This window comes from Hyla sarda, chromosome 2 (assembly GCF_029499605.1).
Source record: "Hyla sarda isolate aHylSar1 chromosome 2, aHylSar1.hap1, whole genome shotgun sequence".
Lineage (NCBI taxonomy): Eukaryota > Metazoa > Chordata > Amphibia > Anura > Hylidae > Hyla > Hyla sarda.
In genome coordinates, this window is record NC_079190.1 from 218,941,674 (window position 1) to 218,963,034 (window position 21,361).

The 21,361-nt window shown below is 42.1% G+C and overlaps 1 protein-coding gene across 2 annotated transcripts in view; it reads right to left on the reverse strand.

Moving 5' to 3' along the window:
- Nucleotides 1-21,361, reverse strand: part of ATP2A3 (ATPase sarcoplasmic/endoplasmic reticulum Ca2+ transporting 3) — a 269,997-nt gene that overhangs the window by 99,572 nt on the left and 149,064 nt on the right. For both annotated transcript variants that reach the window (XM_056556395.1, XM_056556396.1), the window contains exons 7-8: nt 19,220-19,305; nt 17,864-18,328 (exon numbers count right to left, since the gene is read on the reverse strand). In XM_056556395.1, coding sequence (XP_056412370.1) covers nt 17,864-18,328; nt 19,220-19,305 — 551 coding nt within the window. The remainder of the gene's footprint in view (nt 1-17,863; nt 18,329-19,219; nt 19,306-21,361) is intronic.

Consider the following 21,361-nt stretch of genomic DNA (forward strand, 5'->3'; position numbering starts at 1 on the left):
TCAGTTGTGTGTATTTATGTAGATATACCCCCTAGGTAGAATACATAAAAACAAGACAACAATACCTTCACATAATACGATTACAGAAAGTGTCCGGAAATATAAATGTACAATTAAAATTTTAATAGATTACATTTTCACATCAACATTTATATCCCAGTTCATCCCAACCCAGTAAGGATCTAATAAAATAGTGTTATGAGCTTCACATTTAGTAGTAAAACTATTTAAATATAAACATTTAGGCTTAAAGGGGTACTCCCGTGGAAAATATTTTTTTTTTTTTTTTTTTTTTTTTAAACCAACTGGTGCCAGAAAGTTAAACAGATTTGTTAAATTTTTTAATCCTTCCAGTACTTTTTAGGGGCTATATACTACAGAGGAAATGCTTTACTTTTTAGATTTCTCTGATGTCATGACCACAGTGCTCTCTGCTGACCTCTGCTGTCCATTTTAGGAACTGTCTAGAGCAGCATATGTTTGCTATGGGGATTTTCTCCTGCTCTGGACAGTTCCTAAAATGGACAGCAGAGGTCAGCAGAGAGCACAGTGGTCGTGACATCAGAGAAATCAAAAAAGAAAAGCATTTCCTCTGTAGTATATTGCCCCCTAAAAAGTACTGGAAGGATTAAGATTTTTTTAAAGAAGTAATTTACAAATCTTTAACTTTCTGGTACCAGTTGATTTAAAAAAAAAAAGTTTTCCATGGGAGTACCCCTTTAATAACACTCTTGTGCAATAGCCATTGGAGATTTCTAGTAAGAGGAAATATGCTGGAGCTTTCTCCTAAGCATGTCACACTCGACATTATTCAATGTATTTCCTTTTCAACTGCCTTCTGTATAGACTATGTGTCAGCACTGGACTAATTTGGCTTATGTTACAGAGAATTTATAAACATGCTGGATGAAAAGTAGTTATGATGATTTGCACAACAGCACAATAAGTGTGGGAAACATCCTAGAGTCAAAGAACAAGTGGAAAGAGGAAGGTCACAAGGGCAGACACACTTAACCATCACTGCTGGATACAGAAAGCAAATCTATGCTTAGGATGTTGTTCATATTTATTGTAATAGTGAATTGCCATGTTGTATTTAGGTTGAACTACACCTTTCATTAAAATAACTGCAGTTCCTTACTATACTAAGATTATTTTAAGTTACAGATCCTTAAATGAAAACCCTTTTAGATGTGGCCTTATGAACCTCAGCCAGTTTAAGAAATGATGACATACTGTAATGTGTTTGCCCTTCTTTACTTATAGAGTTAGAGTTTTCATAGCCAGCTCTATGTACCTAGAGGAAGATTTGGGGAATGCACAAGCATTTGAAAGCTTTTATTTAGAAATTTCAAAGAAGCCATAATTTACAGGGGTTTGTCTGGTGTCAATGTTTTTATGGGGTTCACATACAGCATTTTTTTTTTAACACAACTGCAGTTTTTTCATACAGACTTTTATATTTCTTATTGTTTTGAATCTGCAATGTGCCACAAAAATTGGGTTTAAAAAAAAAATAATAATAATAATTCCTGGGGCAAATGTGGGCAGTTACATATTATATGTATGGCAGATCAGGTGGGAGATGTCCTTTTTAAATAGGGGAACCCTCACCAAGAGGATCCCTAAGAAAACCAAAAGCAGTGTAAAGATTTTACAGTAAGATGCTTAAAGTCAATTGCAAGATGTTTATAAAAGCACAGATAGACAGGGCAGCTTTCATTTCTTATACTGTTCTTGTGGTTGCTTTCTATTAGGTATGTTTTCTAGTTTTCCTTTAAATCCATTTACAACTCTTCCCCATTAACAGAAGTTATAAAAAGCTCATTTTATTGTAATTTACATGCAGAATTAAGAAAAAAAAGTCTTTTACATGTACAGTAAAACCTTTTCTTGTAAATAAGCATTAATATTTGGATGAAATAAGCCGCTAGAAGAATGAGCAGAGTACAGCTGACTTGTATCAGACAGCTGAATGAGTTAACAATAGTGGTAATGAACATGACCTGCACAGGAGGCTGGTTCCCTGCCAACAGAGTTCCCTTCTTTGTTTTACACTGAGTTAGTGTGTGCCCTCCACCCTTATAAGGTAAACACTGAAGCAAGTTTATGCAGAGGCCTTTCTACTTGGATCTATGCCAACATCCCACAGACAAGACATTTTGACCACAGGAATAAAACCTTCTGACATTTAACACATATTTCTAGAATTTTTTTTGTTCCTTGGTGTAGTACACTTGTAAGAATAAAAAAAACTTTACTGTTAGTCAACATTAGTTGTCTTATTTGAAAGGTTATCCATGGCCACCAAAACATTGCAAACCAAAAATTATTATAAAAATGTTAAGTTTTATTCATTCTGCTAATAAAAAGCAGAAGTTAAAGGAGAACTACGGGATTGAAAAATTTATCCCCTATCCTAAGGATAGGGGATAAGTTTCAGATCGCGGGGGGTCCAACTGCTGGGGCCCCCCACGATCTCCCGTACGGGGCCCCGTCTCCCCCCCACGATCTCCCGTACGGGGCCCGGCTCTCTGGTTAGAGAGGGCGTGTTGACCACCGCACGAAGCAGCGGCCGACACGCCCCGTCCATACACTGTTATGGGAGAGCCGGAAATTGCCGAAGCCAGCGCTTCGGCTCTCCCATAGCAGTAAATGGAGGGCACGTGTCAGCCATCGCCTCGTGGGGTGGTCGACATGCGCTCTCTATGCAGAGAGCTGCGGCCCCAGCGGTAGGACCCCCCGCGATCTGAAACTTATCCATTATCCTTAGGATAGGGAATACATTTTTCAATCCCGTAGTTCTCCTTTAATGTGGTAGCTCTTTGACAAGTGCAAAACCACTACTGAGAAGAGCAATCTGAAAATCAGTACAGTGGTCCCTCAAGTTACAAAATGTCATCCAAAAATAGAAAAAAGTGAGGATTAAAGAAAAAAAAAAAGTAGATAACTAATATAGATAAAGCAAGTCCTTACACATAAAAGTAAGAAGGATCTGCTGGGAGCTGTAATCACTGTCTAGTTCAGTGCTTCCCAACCAGTGTGCCTCCAGCTGTTGCAAAACTACAACTCCCAGCCAAAGGCTGTCCGGGCATGCTGGGAGTTGTAGTTTTGCAACAGCTGTAGGCACCCTCTTTGGTAAACACTGGTCTATGTAGACGACAGAAGTTTCTTCAGGGTCCTGTACAGAACATGCAATGTCCTAAAAAAAACAAAAACCCTGGTACAGGTAAAAAGTACAGCACGTATAATACCTCCCTGTACTGTAGGGGGCACTACCAGACACCAGTCAATACATTCACTTCATTAATACAGATAAAGAGTAGTACAGAACATGTAATATCTCCCTGTACTGTAGGGGGCGCTACCAGACACCAGTCAGTGCATGTACTTCAGTAATACAGGTAAAGAGTACAGAACATGTAGTACCTCCCTGTACTGTAGGGGGTGCTACTAGACACCAGTCAATGTATACACTTCAGTAAAACAGGTAAAGAGTAGTACAGAACATGTAATACCTCCCTGTAGTTTAGGGGGTGCTACCTGACACCAGTCAGTGCATGCACTTTAGGACTACAGAAGTTTTACCAGTGAAATGTCCATTCTGATTGGTCGGTTCTTCCTGCCATTGACACGTTTTGCAGATTCTATAGCATTGTATTGAGTCTGGTTTCAAGTTACAATGGTCCAGAAAAGACCATTGTATGTTGAGGGATCACTGTATGCTCAAGCCTGGGCTTGATACTTTCTGTAGCTGCAGTCCACATGACTATATTAAAGTCCCATGTACAAAATGTTTTACTAGAATGCTCGGACTGCCTGCAAATAAGTACAGTACAGAACAAACTTTCAAAACCACTCAGGTTCCCTCATCAGGTATATCTAAAGAAACACACAATGTTCACACAGCTGCGCAGACATTTAAAACATCCCATAACAGCATTATCCCGGGACATTCCTCATGAGTTTACACATTAGCCTAGTCATTGTTTTATCATCTTAGAATATAAAGGTAACTAGAAACAGGGTCACCTGCTCTAACTCTTCTTATCGGGCAAAAATGTGTGAAGCCATTCAGTAGAAGTCCATCTAGCGAATATGGTAATTACTTCTTCTTTACAATGTCAGGGGTTTTGAGAAAGGGGGGGGGGGGAGGTTTTTTTCTTATTTTGCATAATAACAAAAAATAACACCTGAACAACAAAAAAGTACTGCGAGTTATGCAAGCATTATGAGCTCCAGGAATAAAGCAGGAGATAAAGCTGGCCGTAATCATGAATTTATGCCGAGGGCACCAAAAGCCACACTACTTAACAGATATTGGCTCCATACACTGTTAAAGGGCAGCTCCCACCATCCTATTTCTTTTTTTTGCTAGCCCGTTCCCTCCTCCCCCCCCTCCCCGCATACCCCGTTCCCTCATTACACTTGCAGTTACTGCAGAGTCCGGCAGCGGGCGTGCAGGGACAGCGGCGGCAACGAGGCGGCGGCGGCGATGTGCGGGAGGAGTGGCCTCCCAACCAGTGGCCGGGGAGATAATGCGCTCGCTCCCTCCTGTCTGATTGACAGGCAGGGAGCGAGTGCAGCCTAACTGAAAAAGGACTGATTGCCACTCCAAAATCAGTCCTTTTTCAGTGGCCGGTTTTTAAATGTAAATTAAACCTTTTTAATGAAAAAAAATAAAATAATAAAAGTATATTAGAGATATGTTGTAGTACATAAGTACTACAACATATCAAAAAATAAAGTTGGTGACAGTGCCCATTTAAGGGCCAGTAAGTTGAAAAGCAATTTTAAATCCCAAAGACAAAAGGGTTTGGGAATACAATTTTTTTTTTTAGCTGGCTATGGTTTTTAATAGGAGGGGCACACTCAAGGCATTATGGGGCTTGTAGCCTCCTCTCAATCCATCTGACAACCTCTTCCATCCAGCATGGCATTAAAATTTAGAAGCGTGGAACAAATAACAGAATACTTGTAAGTTTTGCTAATGTTTGAGATTAAGAACCCTCATGGCAACTCATAAATTATACTCCATTTTACATTTTATTTTCCGTATTATAAACAGAAAAATGTAAACCCTTGTCCTCCTATTCCAAAACTAGAATTTTCAATGATTTTACCCAGTAAATATTCAAATTCATACAGAGCCTATATGTTGTATGAATGCTTTAAGGCTATTGTATGATATATGTGATTATTTTGGATCCAGTGTATATGTGATCTAACACACGATAGGAGCATATATGAAGTTGTAGCAATATCTACACGTTAGCTGGGTTGTGATATTCCATTTTTAATATTTACACTCGCAAAAAAGTCCCATGGTCCTTTTCTGTTAAGTATTCACAAACATTATCCTGTTCTCACTGTGGTGCACATAGTATGTTTATGCCATGAACTAAGACAGTGTATGTATTTGTTCATTGAAGCTATGCTACTGCGATTAGGTAAATATTTAACAATTCAACAGGTCTGGAAATCCATGAATAATATCTATAATCCTGCCATTAGCGTTCACCTATATTTATCCAGGGAACTCCCAGCATTTAAACATTAACAGAGCTTTCCTGTCTACTCTCAAGCTTGTTGATCTGTAATAATAGTTGTTCTGCAGATTTAGCTTGCTCCAATGGGCAGTGAAGCAGTCAATACCAAGTGGCTTTGTTGGACTTAACAAAACAACTACTAAGTTATTATGTAAAGGAAGCACTACATAGCAGCTTGTACTAATAGTAACTAATAGTAACACAGACCCAATACAAAACTGCTAAACCTGTGACCTGGACAACAATGTCCATACTAAAACTAATATACTCAAGTATACATCTATACATGTTGATGACTCTAACAGCCAACTAAACCACTGTTTATTTCTTTGAAAAGTAACACATACATAAAAAGAACATTGTGTCAAAAGGGTAGTTCCTGACCGCATCTAGTGTCTCAGTATGTCAGAAGTTTGATCGGTGTACGGACCATGTGTTAACCTCCCTGGCGGTATGATTCTGTCTGGAAATTTGTACCAAAAGCGGTACAATTTTTTTAACTGAATTTCACATCTCCCTCCGCCCATTTCACATCTCCCCTGTCACATTCCCCCTCTCCCTTGTCACATCCCCCGTCACATTCTCCCCCCTCCTTGTCACATTCTTCCCCCCTCCCCCGACACATTCCCCCCTCCCCCGACACATTCCCCCCTCCCCCGACACATTCCCCCCTCCCCCGACACATTCCCCCCTCCCCCGACACATTCCCCCCTCCCCCGACACATTCCCCCCCTTGTCACCCCCCCCCCCCCCCCCCCCCCCCCTTGTCACCTTGTCTTGTCCTGCAGCAAATACACTAGGTTTGCCGGGCAGATTTCAAACCTAGTGTATTTGCTGCAGAACAAGTCCTTTCCCCTTCAGCCAATCACAGGCTTTACACCACTGCGGCCTGTGATTGGCTGAAAAGTGAAAGGTCCTAGAAGATGAATAGTGAAGAGAGGACACCCCGGACCGCACGGAGGGGAACGGCATCTGCAGGGACCGGGACTAGGTGAGCAAAAAGTTTTTTTATTTTACTACTTCTTCCTTTTACACTTAGCTCAGTGTTTTTCTACCAGGGGGCCGCCAGCTGTTGTGAAACTACTACTCCCAGCATGCCCGGACAGCCTTTGGCTGTTCGGGCATGCTGAGAGTTGTAGTTTTGCAACAGCTGGAGGCCCCCTGGTAGGGAAACACTGACTTTTAGTATTTTTCTTTACCTGCTCTGGCCGGCCCCCGCAACTGGAGCCGACCCGAGCAGATAATCGCATGTTTTCCCGGGGGCCGCATCGCTATATCGCATTGCTTTTGCGATATATCGTGCAGCCCGGCCGGGAACTCTGCAATTCTACCCCGAGCGTGACTCAGGGTTACCGATCCTAGCAGGGAAAATTAACCCCGAGTCACGCTCGGGAATACCGCTCAGGAGGTTAAAACCCTCAATGATTGTTTAAAATGAACAAGCACCAGCGCCCAACTGCTAAAATTAACAGGCAGCAGCTTCCAGCTGAGCACTCTGCATGTTCCTTTCAGTCATCACTGCTTGGCTGAGCTACTCTCCTCAGCACCCAGACTACCACCAAAACAATTTTAAACATGTCAGAAATTCTTTAAAGGAAAACCGACAGCTGGTTCAACCACACTAAACCCAATACACAGTTATAGTGCAGGTAAACTGCATTAAAATTAGATATAAACTTGGGTGGACAAGCAGGGGCTCTGTGCACAGAGGACAAGCAGGGGCTCTGTGCACAGAGGACAAGCAGGGGCTCTGTGCACAGAGGACAAGCAGGGGCTCTGTGCACAGAGGACAAGCAGGGGCTCTGTGCACAGAGGACAAGCAGGGGCTCTGTGCACAGAGGACAAGCAGGGGCTCTGTGCACAGAGGACAAGCAGGGGCTCTGTGCACAGAGGACAAGCAGGGGCTCTGTGCACAGAGGACAAGCAGGGGCTCTGTGCACAGAGGACAAGCAGGGGCTCTGTACACTGAGGACAAGCAGGGGCTCTGTACACTGAGGACAAGCAGGGGCTCTGTACACTGAGGACAAGCAGGGGCTCTGTACACTGAGGACAAGCAGGGGCTCTGTACACTGAGGACAAGCAGGGGCTCTGTACACTGAGGACAAGCAGGGGCTCTGTACACTGAGGACAAGCAGGGGCTCTGTACACTGAGGACAAGCAGGGGCTCTGTACACTGAGGACAAGCAGGGGCTCTGTACACTGAGGACAAGCAGGGGCTCTGTACACTGAGGACAAGCAGGGGCTCTGTACACTGAGGACAAGCAGGGGCTCTGTACACTGAGGACAAGCAGGGGCTCTGTGCACAGAGGACAAGCAGAGGCTCTGTGCACAGAGGACAAGCAGAGGCTCTGTGCACAGAGGACAAGCAGAGGCTCTGTGCACAGAGGACAAGCAGGGGCTCTGTGCACAGAGGACAAGCAGGGGCTCTGTGCACAGAGGACAAGCAGGGGCTCTGTGCACAGAGGACAAGCAGGGGCTCTGTGCACAGAGGACAAGCAGGGGCTCTGTGCACAGAGGACAAGCAGGGCTCTGTGCACAGAGGACAAGCAGGGCTCTGTGCACAGAGGACAAGCAGGGCTCTGTGCACAGAGGACAAGCAGGGCTCTGTGCACAGAGGACAAGCAGGGCTCTGTGCACAGAGGACAAGCAGGGCTCTGTGCACAGAGGACAAGCAGGGCTCTGTGCACAGAGGACAAGCAGGGCTCTGTGCACAGAGGACAAGCAGGGCTCTGTGCAGTGAGGCTCTGTGACATGCTCCCGGCTCCCACATCAGGATGATTGACAAACCAGGAGTCTGCACAGAGCCCTACTTGTCCTGCCCTCACTTCCTGTATTTGGTCTCCTCACAGAGACACACAGGCAATAGCTGCAGAGACAGCATTTTTGGTCTCCCAAAAATATTATATAAAAAGTTTTTACTAACAACAGGTATACTTTAAGGGGGTACTCCATTGGCCAGCATTCTGAAGTAAATGTTCCAAATGCTGTTTTCGCGTTGCGGGGGGGGGGGTTGTCGGCCGTCACGCACGAGGGTTTGCAATTACGCACGGAACAATACCAATCGAACGTCCACAGCAGTCACCCCGCCTCCCATACACATGAATGGAGGGGGCATGATGTCATGACCACGGCTGCCTGAAACCGGTGTTCTGAGGATAGATGTTCAGAATGCCAGCCGGAACCCCTGCGATCAGACATCTTATCCCCTATCCTTTGGATAGGGGATAAGATGTCTAGGGGTGGAGAATCCATTAATTATCTGATAACTGTGTTCCTTTACTCTCACTTCTCAGCATTCTGGTTTAAGATTAGGAACACAAATGTGTGTACAACTTCAAGATGCACACTAAAGGTAGACCATTTGTGGCTCTACCTAGCATCTATTATCAATGCAGACACTAAGGGGGAGATTTATCAAAACCAATGCAGAGGAAAAGTTGCCTAGTTGCCCATAGCAACCAGATAGCTTCTTTCATTTTTTTAAAGGTTAAAAATTAAAGAGGCAATCTGATTGGTTGCTATGGGCAAATGGGCAACCTATCCTCTCGTTTTAAAGGAAAACTGTCAGCAAGTTCACCCACAGTAAACCCAATACATTGGGTTATAGTGTGGGTGAACAGGAGTATGTAACGTGCTCACTTAGTAAAGTTTTGTTTTGACAGAGTTTGCGTCCTCTAAAAGGTCCGTCATCCATCCCGGTTTTGCGCGTAGCAGGCGTGTACCCTACCGGCAATCTTACTTTGTGTTCCTGAGGCAGGCGCCCTTGTTGCATATTCATTTTTTGCTTCTCAACATCCTAATGATGTGGAGTTATCCGCCCCTCTGAATGCTGCACTTTTTTGAGGACGCACAGCTCTCACATCATTAGGACGTGGAGAATCAAAACCGGGATGGATGGCGGACACTTTAGAGGATGCAAACTCGGCCAAAACAAAACTTTACTAAGTAAGTGAGCACGTTACAGACTCCTATTCACCCACACTATAACCCAATGTATTGGGTTTAGTGTGGGTGAACTTGCGGACAGTTTTCTTTTAAGAAATCTCCCCTTAAAAGTCTGAGACACAGACTAATCATAGACAACATTAGGAAAATTAATTTCCGTCAGTTATTTTTCCTAATAAAAGCTTGTGGTGCAGCAGAAGTGAGACATGGAAGGCATGAACTTACCATTTCAAAATCAAGTAACATAGCAACAACGGTATGTGCAGAAATTTCAATTATGAAATTATTTCAAACTTGCATCCATTGTATAAAATGCCAGTATAAGTGTATACAAATTAACTATTGAAAGGCCATGAAAATAGTCCTTGAATTATAGTTGAGGTTCAAATGTGGGCAGCATGTGGATATATTTTTGGAACACTCATGCCTTACATAAAAATTATTTTTCAGTTCCTTTTCTATATTTTGCCACACAAGACCATATATTAGTCAGTTTTGTTGCAGAACAGTGTCCTTGTACTCTTTCACGGCATAGAATTTCAATAGTTAAGTTGTTCATTATTCTCACTGATGCTTTCAGAGAATCAGACGTAGAAGTGCTGAAAATGTATATTGCAGTTTATAGAGATTACGTCATATGCTTTATAATCTAGAATGTTCAGAACATAATGGGGGTGAGAACTTATTTCAGAGAGTAGGTCTGATTTTCATCACCTGGCTTGAAATTTCTAGACATGAGTGGTAACGAGATGTCAGCTGCATGATTCTTGTGGTCAGTGTTGGTCGCACATCAAGTTTGGTTCCTGCTAGCTGCAATTTTGTTACACACTGATTTGCTAATAGAGTTCACAATGGCCCTGTTTTTCCATAGTTGTTTTTTTTAGAAGTAGGAAAAAAAAAACATGCCAGTGTGCCTTTAAATCTGTGTTTAACAAACTTTGAATAAAGACAATAAAGACATGTGAATGTAAAAAAAAAACTGACAAAAAAAAGAAAGATCTTCCTCTCCTGCCTTCATGCTTTTATTCTCTTAGAAGAAAAACTCAATTCTATCTCATCTCTAAAAGATGGATTAGCAGCTCAGAGAAAGATCAGATTAAATGCTGTCTATACAAGCTTACAAGTTTACAGAGAGGGGAGGTGGGAAGGGGAGTGATTGGAGAGAGGCAGATGCAAACAGCATTACTGAAAAGAGACTACACATAGTTGTGGTATTTACTGTGGGTATCTAATCCATGTTCTTAATTCACAGCTTAGACTGCTCATGACTGCTTTATACTGTCCTCCATGTTGTTGCTGCTGCTTAGGGTGTGCATAGGAGAACAGGTTCCCTTTTCTATGTGTGCAGTGCAATGTAGGGGAGCCATCAGAGGGAAACGGAAAACTGAAAATGAGATGAAGACTGCAGGAAAAAATTCTGATGAAAAATGCCATATACTAGTTATATAATGGAATAGTGCTACTCCTCATATATACACATGACAGCTTATCCTGAAGAGTTACTTAAAGTGACAGGTACACTTTAAAAGGTATTGGAAATCTTATCTTGAGTGACTGACCTATGTTTAAAAGCACAAAAAACCCAATCTAAATGTTACATGAGCGTCTAGTGAAAACAGAATTGTTTCCAGTACATTTATGATTAGTTATTTTTCAAAAGTTTGAGGGTTTTTTTTGCCTTTTTTCCCCATAACACAGCGTGCTCTAGGTATGGAGTGTTCTTCTGCCAATTTACCAATAATGTTCTGTACAGGAATGTGAAACTGGCAGAAAAAAAAAAAAATACATGTAACCAATGTTATGAATAAAAAAGCAAAAAGAAAAAAAAGTGTGTGTGAATGAGGCCTTACAGGTGTAGTTTGCAGAATATATTTCCATCCAATGATCGCTTTAGAATACATAAACAGTATATTTGGTGCATTAGTTAGAACGGCTATAAAAATTGGATTCTGGCAGTTTCTTGTCAAAGCTCTTCAGCCTCTAAGAGCAAATGATGAATGGAATAATGAGAGCGAAAATGGAAACTATTTCATAATTATCACCCTGGCGTGCAGGTCCCTTACATGATTTATAACAAGGATTACTTTGGTTTTAACACCCAGGCTTAAACCTGAGGCTCATAAGGTCACTTCTCTTTTATAGGAATTGCAGCTGTTAAACAAGAAAGTGGATTTCTGATAATTTACATGTAGAAATAATGTCTTCACATTATCTTAGTAATAGCTGCATACCCAAAACACTGCAGATCAATAGCGTCTTTTCACATATGGTCAAACTGTATATTATTGTACTTATGAAAAAAACATGGGTATGGAGGCAAAATTACAGGAAGATAAAGGGGAAAAGAAAAAAAAAGTAAGAAAAAATATATATTAAGTAAAAGGTTACAGTAGACTTCAATTTATGGACAGCAAGATACCACTCAGTACAAAATACCTGAAACAGTATAAAATAAAAAATAAACCCAAGCACAGCTAGCAGTAAGAGCAGGAATGGCCAAATTCTGAATTGTCATTTATGATGTGCTCATAAATACCGATCTCTTATTTCCTCCTGTGCATAAGGAAAAGTTACTACGGGCACGTTTGCATTTGTAATCTTTTGCCATTTCCCCCCCCCCCCCATTCGCTGAGCTAATTTGACCTTCATGGACAGTTTTGTGGAGAGAGAAAGGCAACCATATGGTCGCAAAAAGTTCCTCCACTGTTCAGATGCGAAGATACTTACTAGTGAGGTGCACTGAAAAGGACTACACTTACTTAGGCTCCTTTCACACTGAGTATTCATCCGTTTATAAACATCTGTTTTCTGTGTAAAAACAGATGTATAATAACGGATGAAATAACGGGTGCTAACGGCTGAATAATGTCTGTCAAAATAATGGGCATATTCATCCGTTAAGACCCTTTATAACATCCCTCATGTACGGCCATTTTAACACCTCTGCCTACAGACTCCCACAGCCGGGACTACTACTACTCCCATCATGGAAAAGACTTGTTTCCATGATGGGAGTAGTAGTTCCCCAGCTGCGGGAGTTTGCAGACAGTTGGGGAGGCTACAATAGTGTTTGAACTACTAACCCCATCATGGAACAGTCTGTTCCATGATAGAATCTGTAGAGAAAAGAAAAGAAAGGACCAACGGACGGCACCTCGTGTATTTACCCTCAATAGATCGGGTGGTGGGGCAACCCCACGGGGCTTATAGATGGGTGCTCACCTTGAGATCTATGCAAAAAAAAGCATATCGCCCACGATATAATCTGGGTACTGTAGTGCGAGTCGCTGCTATGCCGATGGGTTGCAGGAGGAAACAAGTCGTCCTGGGAGTCAATATTAGAAGTAGAGCAGGAAAAAACCCTCAGGTATGGAACTGCAGACTCTTATAGACAGATGAGGCGGAATGCCAAAGGTAATAGGAAAGTCCTCAGGACATTTTATTTAAAAAAAAAAAAATGGACAAGATTACGCGTTTCGGGAGGATCCCTCCCTTCCTCAGATCAGGATCATGATAGGGGTTGTAGTACAGGGGCTGAGGGATTGATCACACCAGGTCTCACTTCTGAGACCCGATGCGATCAGAAGTTATTAAGCAGGGGAGCGGGCAGCATGGTCCACAACCCTGCGATGTATCATGTGTTTTAACTTTCATTTTTAAATTCCTGCAGGGAGCCCTGAATGGCCGTTACTTTGGAGCCATTCACAGGTTTTTAAAATGTGGTAGTGGGGGCCATATGTATATTAAAAACGCGGTGGTTGGCAAGCTTTAAAGAGCTGCAGGGGGGCAGACATATAGCCTATATATCTAGCCCCACAGCGCATTTATAATATGCCCCCACAGCGCATTAATAAAGATATGACCCCGCCAGCGCATTTCTAAATATATACCCCCCTCAGCGTATGTATAATGTGCGGGGGGGCAGCGCATTAATAAAGCTAGAGATAGAGATAGATATATCTATCAGCACATAATATATATATATATATATATATATATATATATATATATATATATATATTATCTATCATGATAGAAATGCTTTTCATTCATAGCGCTGCAGGAGTATATGTATATAGATGCGCTGGGGGCAGACATATAGCGTTATCTGCCCCCCACAGCACTTCTATACACATATGCCGCCGCAGTGCTATGTATGAAAAGTATTTCTATAGGCATCATCGGGCCGGCCGGCTGCTGGCACTATGCGCTGCTGATAGAAATACTTTTTACATATAGCGCTGCTGTGGCATATTATGACAAATGCTCTTGGGGGGTAATTAATGCGCTGGCGGGAGGGTATATTATATATAAATAAATGAACTGGCGGGGGTCATATCCTTATTAATGTGCTGTGGGGGGCATATTATAAATGCGCTGGGGGAGGGGGGTGGTAGATATATAGGCTATATGTCTGCCCCCCTGCAGTGCTATATATCTTGCCCCCCACAGCGCTTTTAATATACATATGGCCCCCACTGCCACTCACAATGTTCATTTTAAAAACGCCGCCGGGAGCCCTGAATGGCTGCTCGGTACCGGCCATTCAGGGCTCCTAGTGGGGATTTAAAAATGAAAGTTAAAACACACCATACATCGCAGGGTTGCGGACCATGTCCCCCGCTCACCTGTTTAATAACTTCTTATCGCATCCGGTCTCAGAAGTGAGACCTGGTGCGATCAATCCCTCAGCCCCTGTACTACAACTCCCATCATGGAACAGACTGTTCCATGATGGGGGTCATAGTACAAACACTAATGTAGTCTCCCCAGCTGTCTGCAGACTCCCACAGCCAGGGAATTTCTACTCCCATCATGGAAACAAGTATGTTCCATGATGGGAGTTGTAGAAGTCCGCTAATGTCACCTTTTCTGAGGGTGCTCAGAAGTAATAACGGATATTATAAACCAGGTGCAAACGGATGACATAAAGGCTCATCCGTTTGCCATAGACTTCAATGTTAAAAATAACGGCCGTTAATTTACCCGTTTCTTGTGACGGAAGAAAAATTAGTGCATGTGCTGTTTTTTCTTCCATCACAAATAATGGGTCATAATCAAAAAATCCCATAAACTTGAATGGGATTTTGTAACGAACGTTTAACATCCATTATTAAGGCTTTTCTAATGGATGTTTGTAACGGATCTTTTAACGGAACAAACCTTATAGTGTGAAAGGGACCTTAGAAGAAAGCACTGAAGAGCTAAGGCTGGGTTCACATCAAATTTTTCCCCATAAGGGAGCGCAAACGGCAGGGGGGAGCTAAAAACTTGCGCTTCCGTATCCCTGCCGTATGCGGCCGATATATAATTGATTTCAATGAGCCGACCGGAGTGAACCGGTCGGCTCATTTTTCCCCGTATGCGGTTTTCTACTGGACCTAAAACTGTGGTTGACTACGGTTTTAGGTCCGGTAGAAAACAGCATGAACCGGTCGGCTCATTGAAATGAATTACATACCTGCCATATGCGCTCCCGTATGGGGAAAAACGTGATTTGAACCCAGCCTAACACTATTGACTGAATGTAGATTCACATGTCACGTGTGCCTGTATTTTGCTGCTGATTATTTTCCTATCCAAAATCAGCTGCAGAACACATCGCAGCAAAATATGGCATGTGTGACGCTACCCTTAAAAGGGTACTCCGGCGAAAAACATCTTATCCCCTATTAAACGGATAGGGGATAAGATGTCTGATTGCGGGGATCCCGCCGCTGGGGACCTCTGCGATCTCCGGCATGACACCCCGGTGATCTGTGCACAGAGCAAAATCTGTTCCCTACCGGATGACTGGTGACTACAGCCACCGCGCCCCCTACATTCAGGTCTATGGGAGAAGGTGTGACGGCTACGTACCAGCCGTCATGCCCCTGCCATAGACCTAAATGGAGGGGGCGTGACGTCAAGAACATGGAAACTCCACACTTCCATGTCCTGGACGCCGCTGCTGCTGGCCTGGAGATAGCGGGGGTCCCCAGCAGCGGGACCCCACTGTCTAATATCTTATCCCCTATCTTTTTGAAAGGGGATAAGCTGTTTATTGCCGGAGTACCCCTTTAAGGCATTCCTGTTATTAAAATAAACAGACACAGAAAAGTTTAGATCAGTCAGGGTCACAGTGCCGAAACCCCCACCATCTATTGAATATAGCTGAGTGAAGCTTACAGCTGTGCATATCAATCTTTCTCTTGGTGCTTAGTCCAAATGATTGCAGAAGATGGGCTCCATAGACTTATAATGGAGCCCTTCTTCTTCTTCTTATAATGGAGCCTATCTCCTGCAAACGATTAAAATGAGCGCCATGCTCCTCACCTAGCTCCATTGATGAATACTTTTGACAAGTCTGTGAGACATATCAAAAATGTATTTAAATGAAAGTAACACTTTAAGAACAAAATCTTACAAAAAGTAACATAGAAATATAGAATGTGTCGGCAGGTAAGGACCATTTGGCCCATCTAGTCTCCTTAATAATCTGGATCCTATCAATAGTCCCTGGCCCTATCTTATATGAAGGATAGCCTTAAGCTTTTGTGCCATTATGCCTGGGCTTTCAGCATCTAAAACAACAAACTGGACTTACCTGCTGCCGCTCCCTCGGTACCTCGGTATTGCCGGCAAGAAGATGGAAGCGGAGGATAGCAGTGGCAATACTGGGGCACCGAGGGAGCAATGATAAGTAAGTCCAGTTTGTTGTTTTAGATGCTGGCAGCCTGACCATAATAGCACAAAATAGTTCTAAATGGGACTTCTCCTTTAAGGTTAAACACTGTACAACATAACTATAATATAATACACAAAATAAAATCATATGTTAGTATCCAAGAAACAATAGTAACCATGACGCAAGTTTCAGAACATTCACAATCCTAAAATATCCTATCTGGAGCCATATTAATTGAATTTACAATCTGAATATAATTGGCAGATGTCTTCAGAGACAGTGATCTCTTAGTAAGCAGTAAGTCTGTAAAGCTGCACTCTCTCAGAGCTGAACTGTGCAAAACTCAAAATGTTAAAGTGTACCTGTTATAGACCAAAAAAAAAATAATGCTGTTATATATGTTACTCAGTACCTCATCATGATCATGTACATGTCATTTTTATGTATCTATCACCGATAATTCACACAAAATAGCATATTCCAGCTGCTCAATGTCTTTTCCATCTTGTCAAAGGGATGGGGTGTGTCCCTCCCTTGCCTGCACTGTGATGACTCCTCCCCCTCCTTCACTCTGCTGACTCACTGCTCTCGGGAGGGAGCTTGGCAGTCTGTAACTCTTTCCTCTCTGGTTTTAGGCCACACACACACACACTGATGATTGGAGATTGCCTGTACTCTACCACTAAAGACAATATGGCGAGTGTATAACTTCCTAAATTAGTGCAAAGGTTTTGTAATAGTTTGAGGTACAGTGTTTGGATAACTTTTTTTGCAGCAGCAGCAGTGTTGCCTTCAGCTGTGTGTCTACAGTTTTTGCAAAACTAAAACTCTCAGCATGGCCAGACATACCTTGACTGTCCATGCATGCTTGGAGTTGTGGTTTTGCAACAGCTGGAGGCACAAATTGTTTAGTAAAACTTTGTGTGTTACAGCAGTGTTGTTGCAGGCTGTGTTCCTCCTGCAGCCTTGTCAATCAGCCATCTCCTGTCCATGGACACTCTCCTGATGCTATGGGACTCCAAAGAGTTGTAAGCAAATACAAAAAAACATAAAAATACTACCTACCATACACAATGGGGGAGAAGTATCAAAGCCTGTCCAGAGGAAAGAACAGTTGCCCAAAAAAACAATCAGATTGCTACTTTAATTATTCAGATGCCTTTTTAAAAATAAAAAGTCATGTGATTGGTTGCTAACAGCAACTGATCAGCTTTTCCTTTGCACAGGTTTTGATACATCTCCTCCAATATATTTTTGTAAATATTCACAGTTAAAAGGATTTTTCAGGAATTCAATACTGATAGTCGATAAGTGGATTAAAGTGACCACAGCGATTTAGCATGTGCTGCTGTCTTTTCATTGCTTAAAAGGCATAGTTTTTGTCCAATTATTAGTGGTTATACCTCATACTGCAGGGAGCTGCTGCAACAGCTACAGCCACTACGAAATGTACAGAACTGTGTTTGGTATATAATGATGAGAACTGCTTAGTGGATTCAGTCGAGCCACCATAACTCACATTCACATCTATGGGAATTATGGAAATGGCATAGGAAAACACACTTGACCATTTTCAAAATCCTAGCCATCTAAATGGGAGGGGATCAGCGGCTACTGATTTACTGATATTCAGGGACCTAAATCTATCTGACTTTGAAAAGATATCCTTTAGATGAGAACATTGCTAGAAAGAATGACTTACCCTGGACACAGACATCTGATTGGTTGTCAAGGTACCAGTTTTGTCTGAGCAGATGACCGATGTGCAGCCAAGAGTCTCAACAGATGGAAGACTCCTCACAATAGCATTCTTTTTAGCCATTCTACGTGTACCAAGGGCCAGACAGGTAGTAATTACAGCTGGGAGACCTTCAGGAATAGCAGCAACAGCCAAGGCCACAGCAATCTTAAAGTAGTATATAGCTCCACGAAACCAAGAGCCTCCATGCACAGGGTCATTAAAGTGGCCGATGTTGATGACCCAAACAGCTACACAGACCAATGAGATGACTTTAGAAAGTTGTTGTCCAAATTCATCCAGCTTCTGTTGTAGTGGTGTTCTCTCAGGCTCAGTTGCAACCATCTGGTTTCTGATCTTCCCAATTTCTGTAAAAACTCCTGTTGCAATCACTACACCAACAGCTTTACCTGCAGCAATATTGGTTCCCTAAAAAAAAAAAAAAAAAAAGAGTCATAAAAGAATTGCAGTAAGTGAATTGCAAAATATATTATTATACCTAAATTGTACAATTCGCCTCATGTCCCTCTGATTTATAAAGAGTCATGGCTGCTTAGTATTATTATTATTGCTAGAGGAGATAGCACTGTCACATGGAGGCAAAGAATAGTGGTACTCTGAAGGCATATGGGTACAAAAGGCCCTTAAAGGCTATGGAGATCTTTGCAGTGAATATTTTTAATGTTGATTAGTTTCTAGTGTACGCAAAAAAAAAAAAAAAAAAAAAAATCCAAAATAGTCTTCATTAGAAATTTCCTACCATTAAAGTGGTTACCCAGGAAAAGAAAAACAGAGCCAATTTCTTTCAAAAACAGCTCACATCCATCCCCAGGTTTGTGGTATTGCAACTTGTCTACATTCATTTTAATGGAACTGAGCTGCAGAACCACACCCAACCTGGAGACCGACGGGGAGCTGTTTTTGAAAGAAATTAGCTCTCTTTTTCTATTCTTGGATAACCAATTTAAGCTGCTACTCAGAAAAAGAGAATATAAAATCTGTCAGACATCGCCTGTTTTCTGCTCTCAAGGTTTGAGATATAGCTGTTTGAGGGTTAAGGTTAAAGTTAGAGATATAGGTGTGTGAGGGCACTAAGGCCCTCCCCTCCCCCAATCGTTAAACGCCAGCTCAGATAGTAGGCATGAGGGGAAAAAACCTTTGAGACAAAAGGCAGTTTGTAGGAAACACTGGGAGAATCATAAAGGCTATGTACATGTATAGAAAGAAAATACAGCTCAAACTCTACTCTACTCTGTCTTTTTGTGCATTGTGCCCAAATAGAACACAATAATCCATGTGTAAAAGAGAAGTTTTACTTACAGAGAAAAGCATATTCTTTTTGTCCTGATTCACAGCTCTGGGGTCTGGGATTGGATCGGTATGTTTAATCACAGAAACAGACTCCCCTGTAGAAAATACAAAAGCATATTTAATTAATCTAAGTTTTACTATTTTATTACGATATAGAGTGAAAATAGCAACAATGCAAACTGTTAAATAGTTTCACTATCACATACTGAACAGAAAATATAAAATCACACAGTAGTTTTCATCAGAACAGGCTTCCTGCTGCCTTATCTAATTATTCCTAAATCTATGAGCAGTAATACCAGCTACCCCTTCAAATCGCTAGTCTTGTTCCATGCACACATTTGCCTGAAAGGTAAAATCTGCAGCTTTAAGATCCACAAAAATAGCCCAACTGACAAAAAAAAAACTAAAATTATTTTTAAGCTTTTCTCAATCTTAAGGGAGAACTCTGGGATACAAATATCAATCAATAAATGATTCATGCTTTCCTTAAACTTTGCAAATTAAAACATTTCTCTTATCCAAACCCTTTTTTTTTAGTGGAGGTGTAAAATATGTCTAAAAATATAAAACTAATTTGTTTAACTTTGATGGCAACATCCTAGATGTACAATTCCTGGAAATAATAAGTAGGGTGCAAAGATATAATTGTCCAAAAAACCTTATAATATAAGAGAAAATAAGCTTGCAAAAAAATAGAATCCTGCAAACATAAGGGGAGATTTATCAAAAGCTGTGGAAAGGATGAGTGGTGCAGTTTCCCATAGCAACCAGATTGCTTCTTTAATTTTTAAAGAGGTGGAAAATGAAAGAAGCAATCTGATTGGTTGCTATGGGCAACTGCCCCACTCCTCCTCTACACATGTTTTGATAAATCTCCTCCATAAATATGACAAAAATGTCAACATTTTTTAAAATAATAGGACAAAAGCTCCACCGAGAAAATAAAAACCACTTAAAAAACACATATATAGGAAGTGATTTATGAAAACCGGTGCAGAGGGAAAGTAGTGAAGTTGCTTGTAGCAACCAGATTCCTTCTTTATTTTTTAAAAAGGGTCTCTGAAAAATGAAAGAAGAATTTTGATGCACCACTCTCTCTGCACAGCTTTTGATAATTCACCTCCATAGACACTTGGTGGCGGTATGCAAACCTCAACAACCAATCCCCCCCCCCCCCCCCACCAACAGCGGAAATAAGTAACATACAGGAGATTTTTTTTAGACTTACCGTAAAATCTCTTTCTCGAAGGATCCACTGGGGGACACAGAACCTTGGTATATGCTGCTGTCTCTAGGAGGCTTGACACTATGGTAACCAAAAAGTTGGCTCCTCCCAGCAGGATATACCCGCCTCCAGGCCACTGAGCAATTCAGTTTTAGTCCCAGAGCAATAGGAGGAGACCGACAGGTCAAAGGAAAAAAAAACATGAACTGTCCGAGAACCAGAAGAAAAATCAACTGAACACTCCCTCGGACAGATAGCAGAAAAGGAACCCCAGAAAAGTGCAGGAGCCGTGTCCCCCAATGGATACTTCGAGAAAGATTTTACGGTAAGTCTAATAAATCTCCTTTTCTCTATCGGCTCCATTGGGGGGACACAGAACCTTGGGACGTACCAAAGCAGTCCCTTGGGTGGGCAGTGAAAAAAGGTCAGGCAGTCGGCTATACCACTGCCGCCTGCAACACTTTTTGGCCCAGACTATGCGAAAGTATAAACCAGGTAGAATCTCGAAAAAGTGTGCAAAGACGACCAGGTGGCCGCCTTACAGATCTGCAAGGCCAAGGCCTTGTTCTAGAGAGCCCAGGATGCTCCCACAGAACGGGTGGAATGAGACAAAACCCTGAAGGGTGGGATCTTCCCCTTGCAGCGGTAAGCTTCCGAAATAGCACAGCGGATCCACCGAGAAATGGTGGCCTTGGAAGCTGGCTGTCCCTTTCGACAACCTTCCATAAGGACGAAATAAGAATCGCACGAAAGGAAGAGGTGACAGAAAGATAAAGTCCGAACAGCCCGTACCACATCCCATTTGTGGAGTAAGCGCTCCCTGGGATGAGAAGGAGCGGGACAAAAGGATGGAAGGACGATGTCCTCGTTGAGATGAAAAGCTGAAACTACCTTAGGTAAGGACGGATCTGGCTGGAAAACAA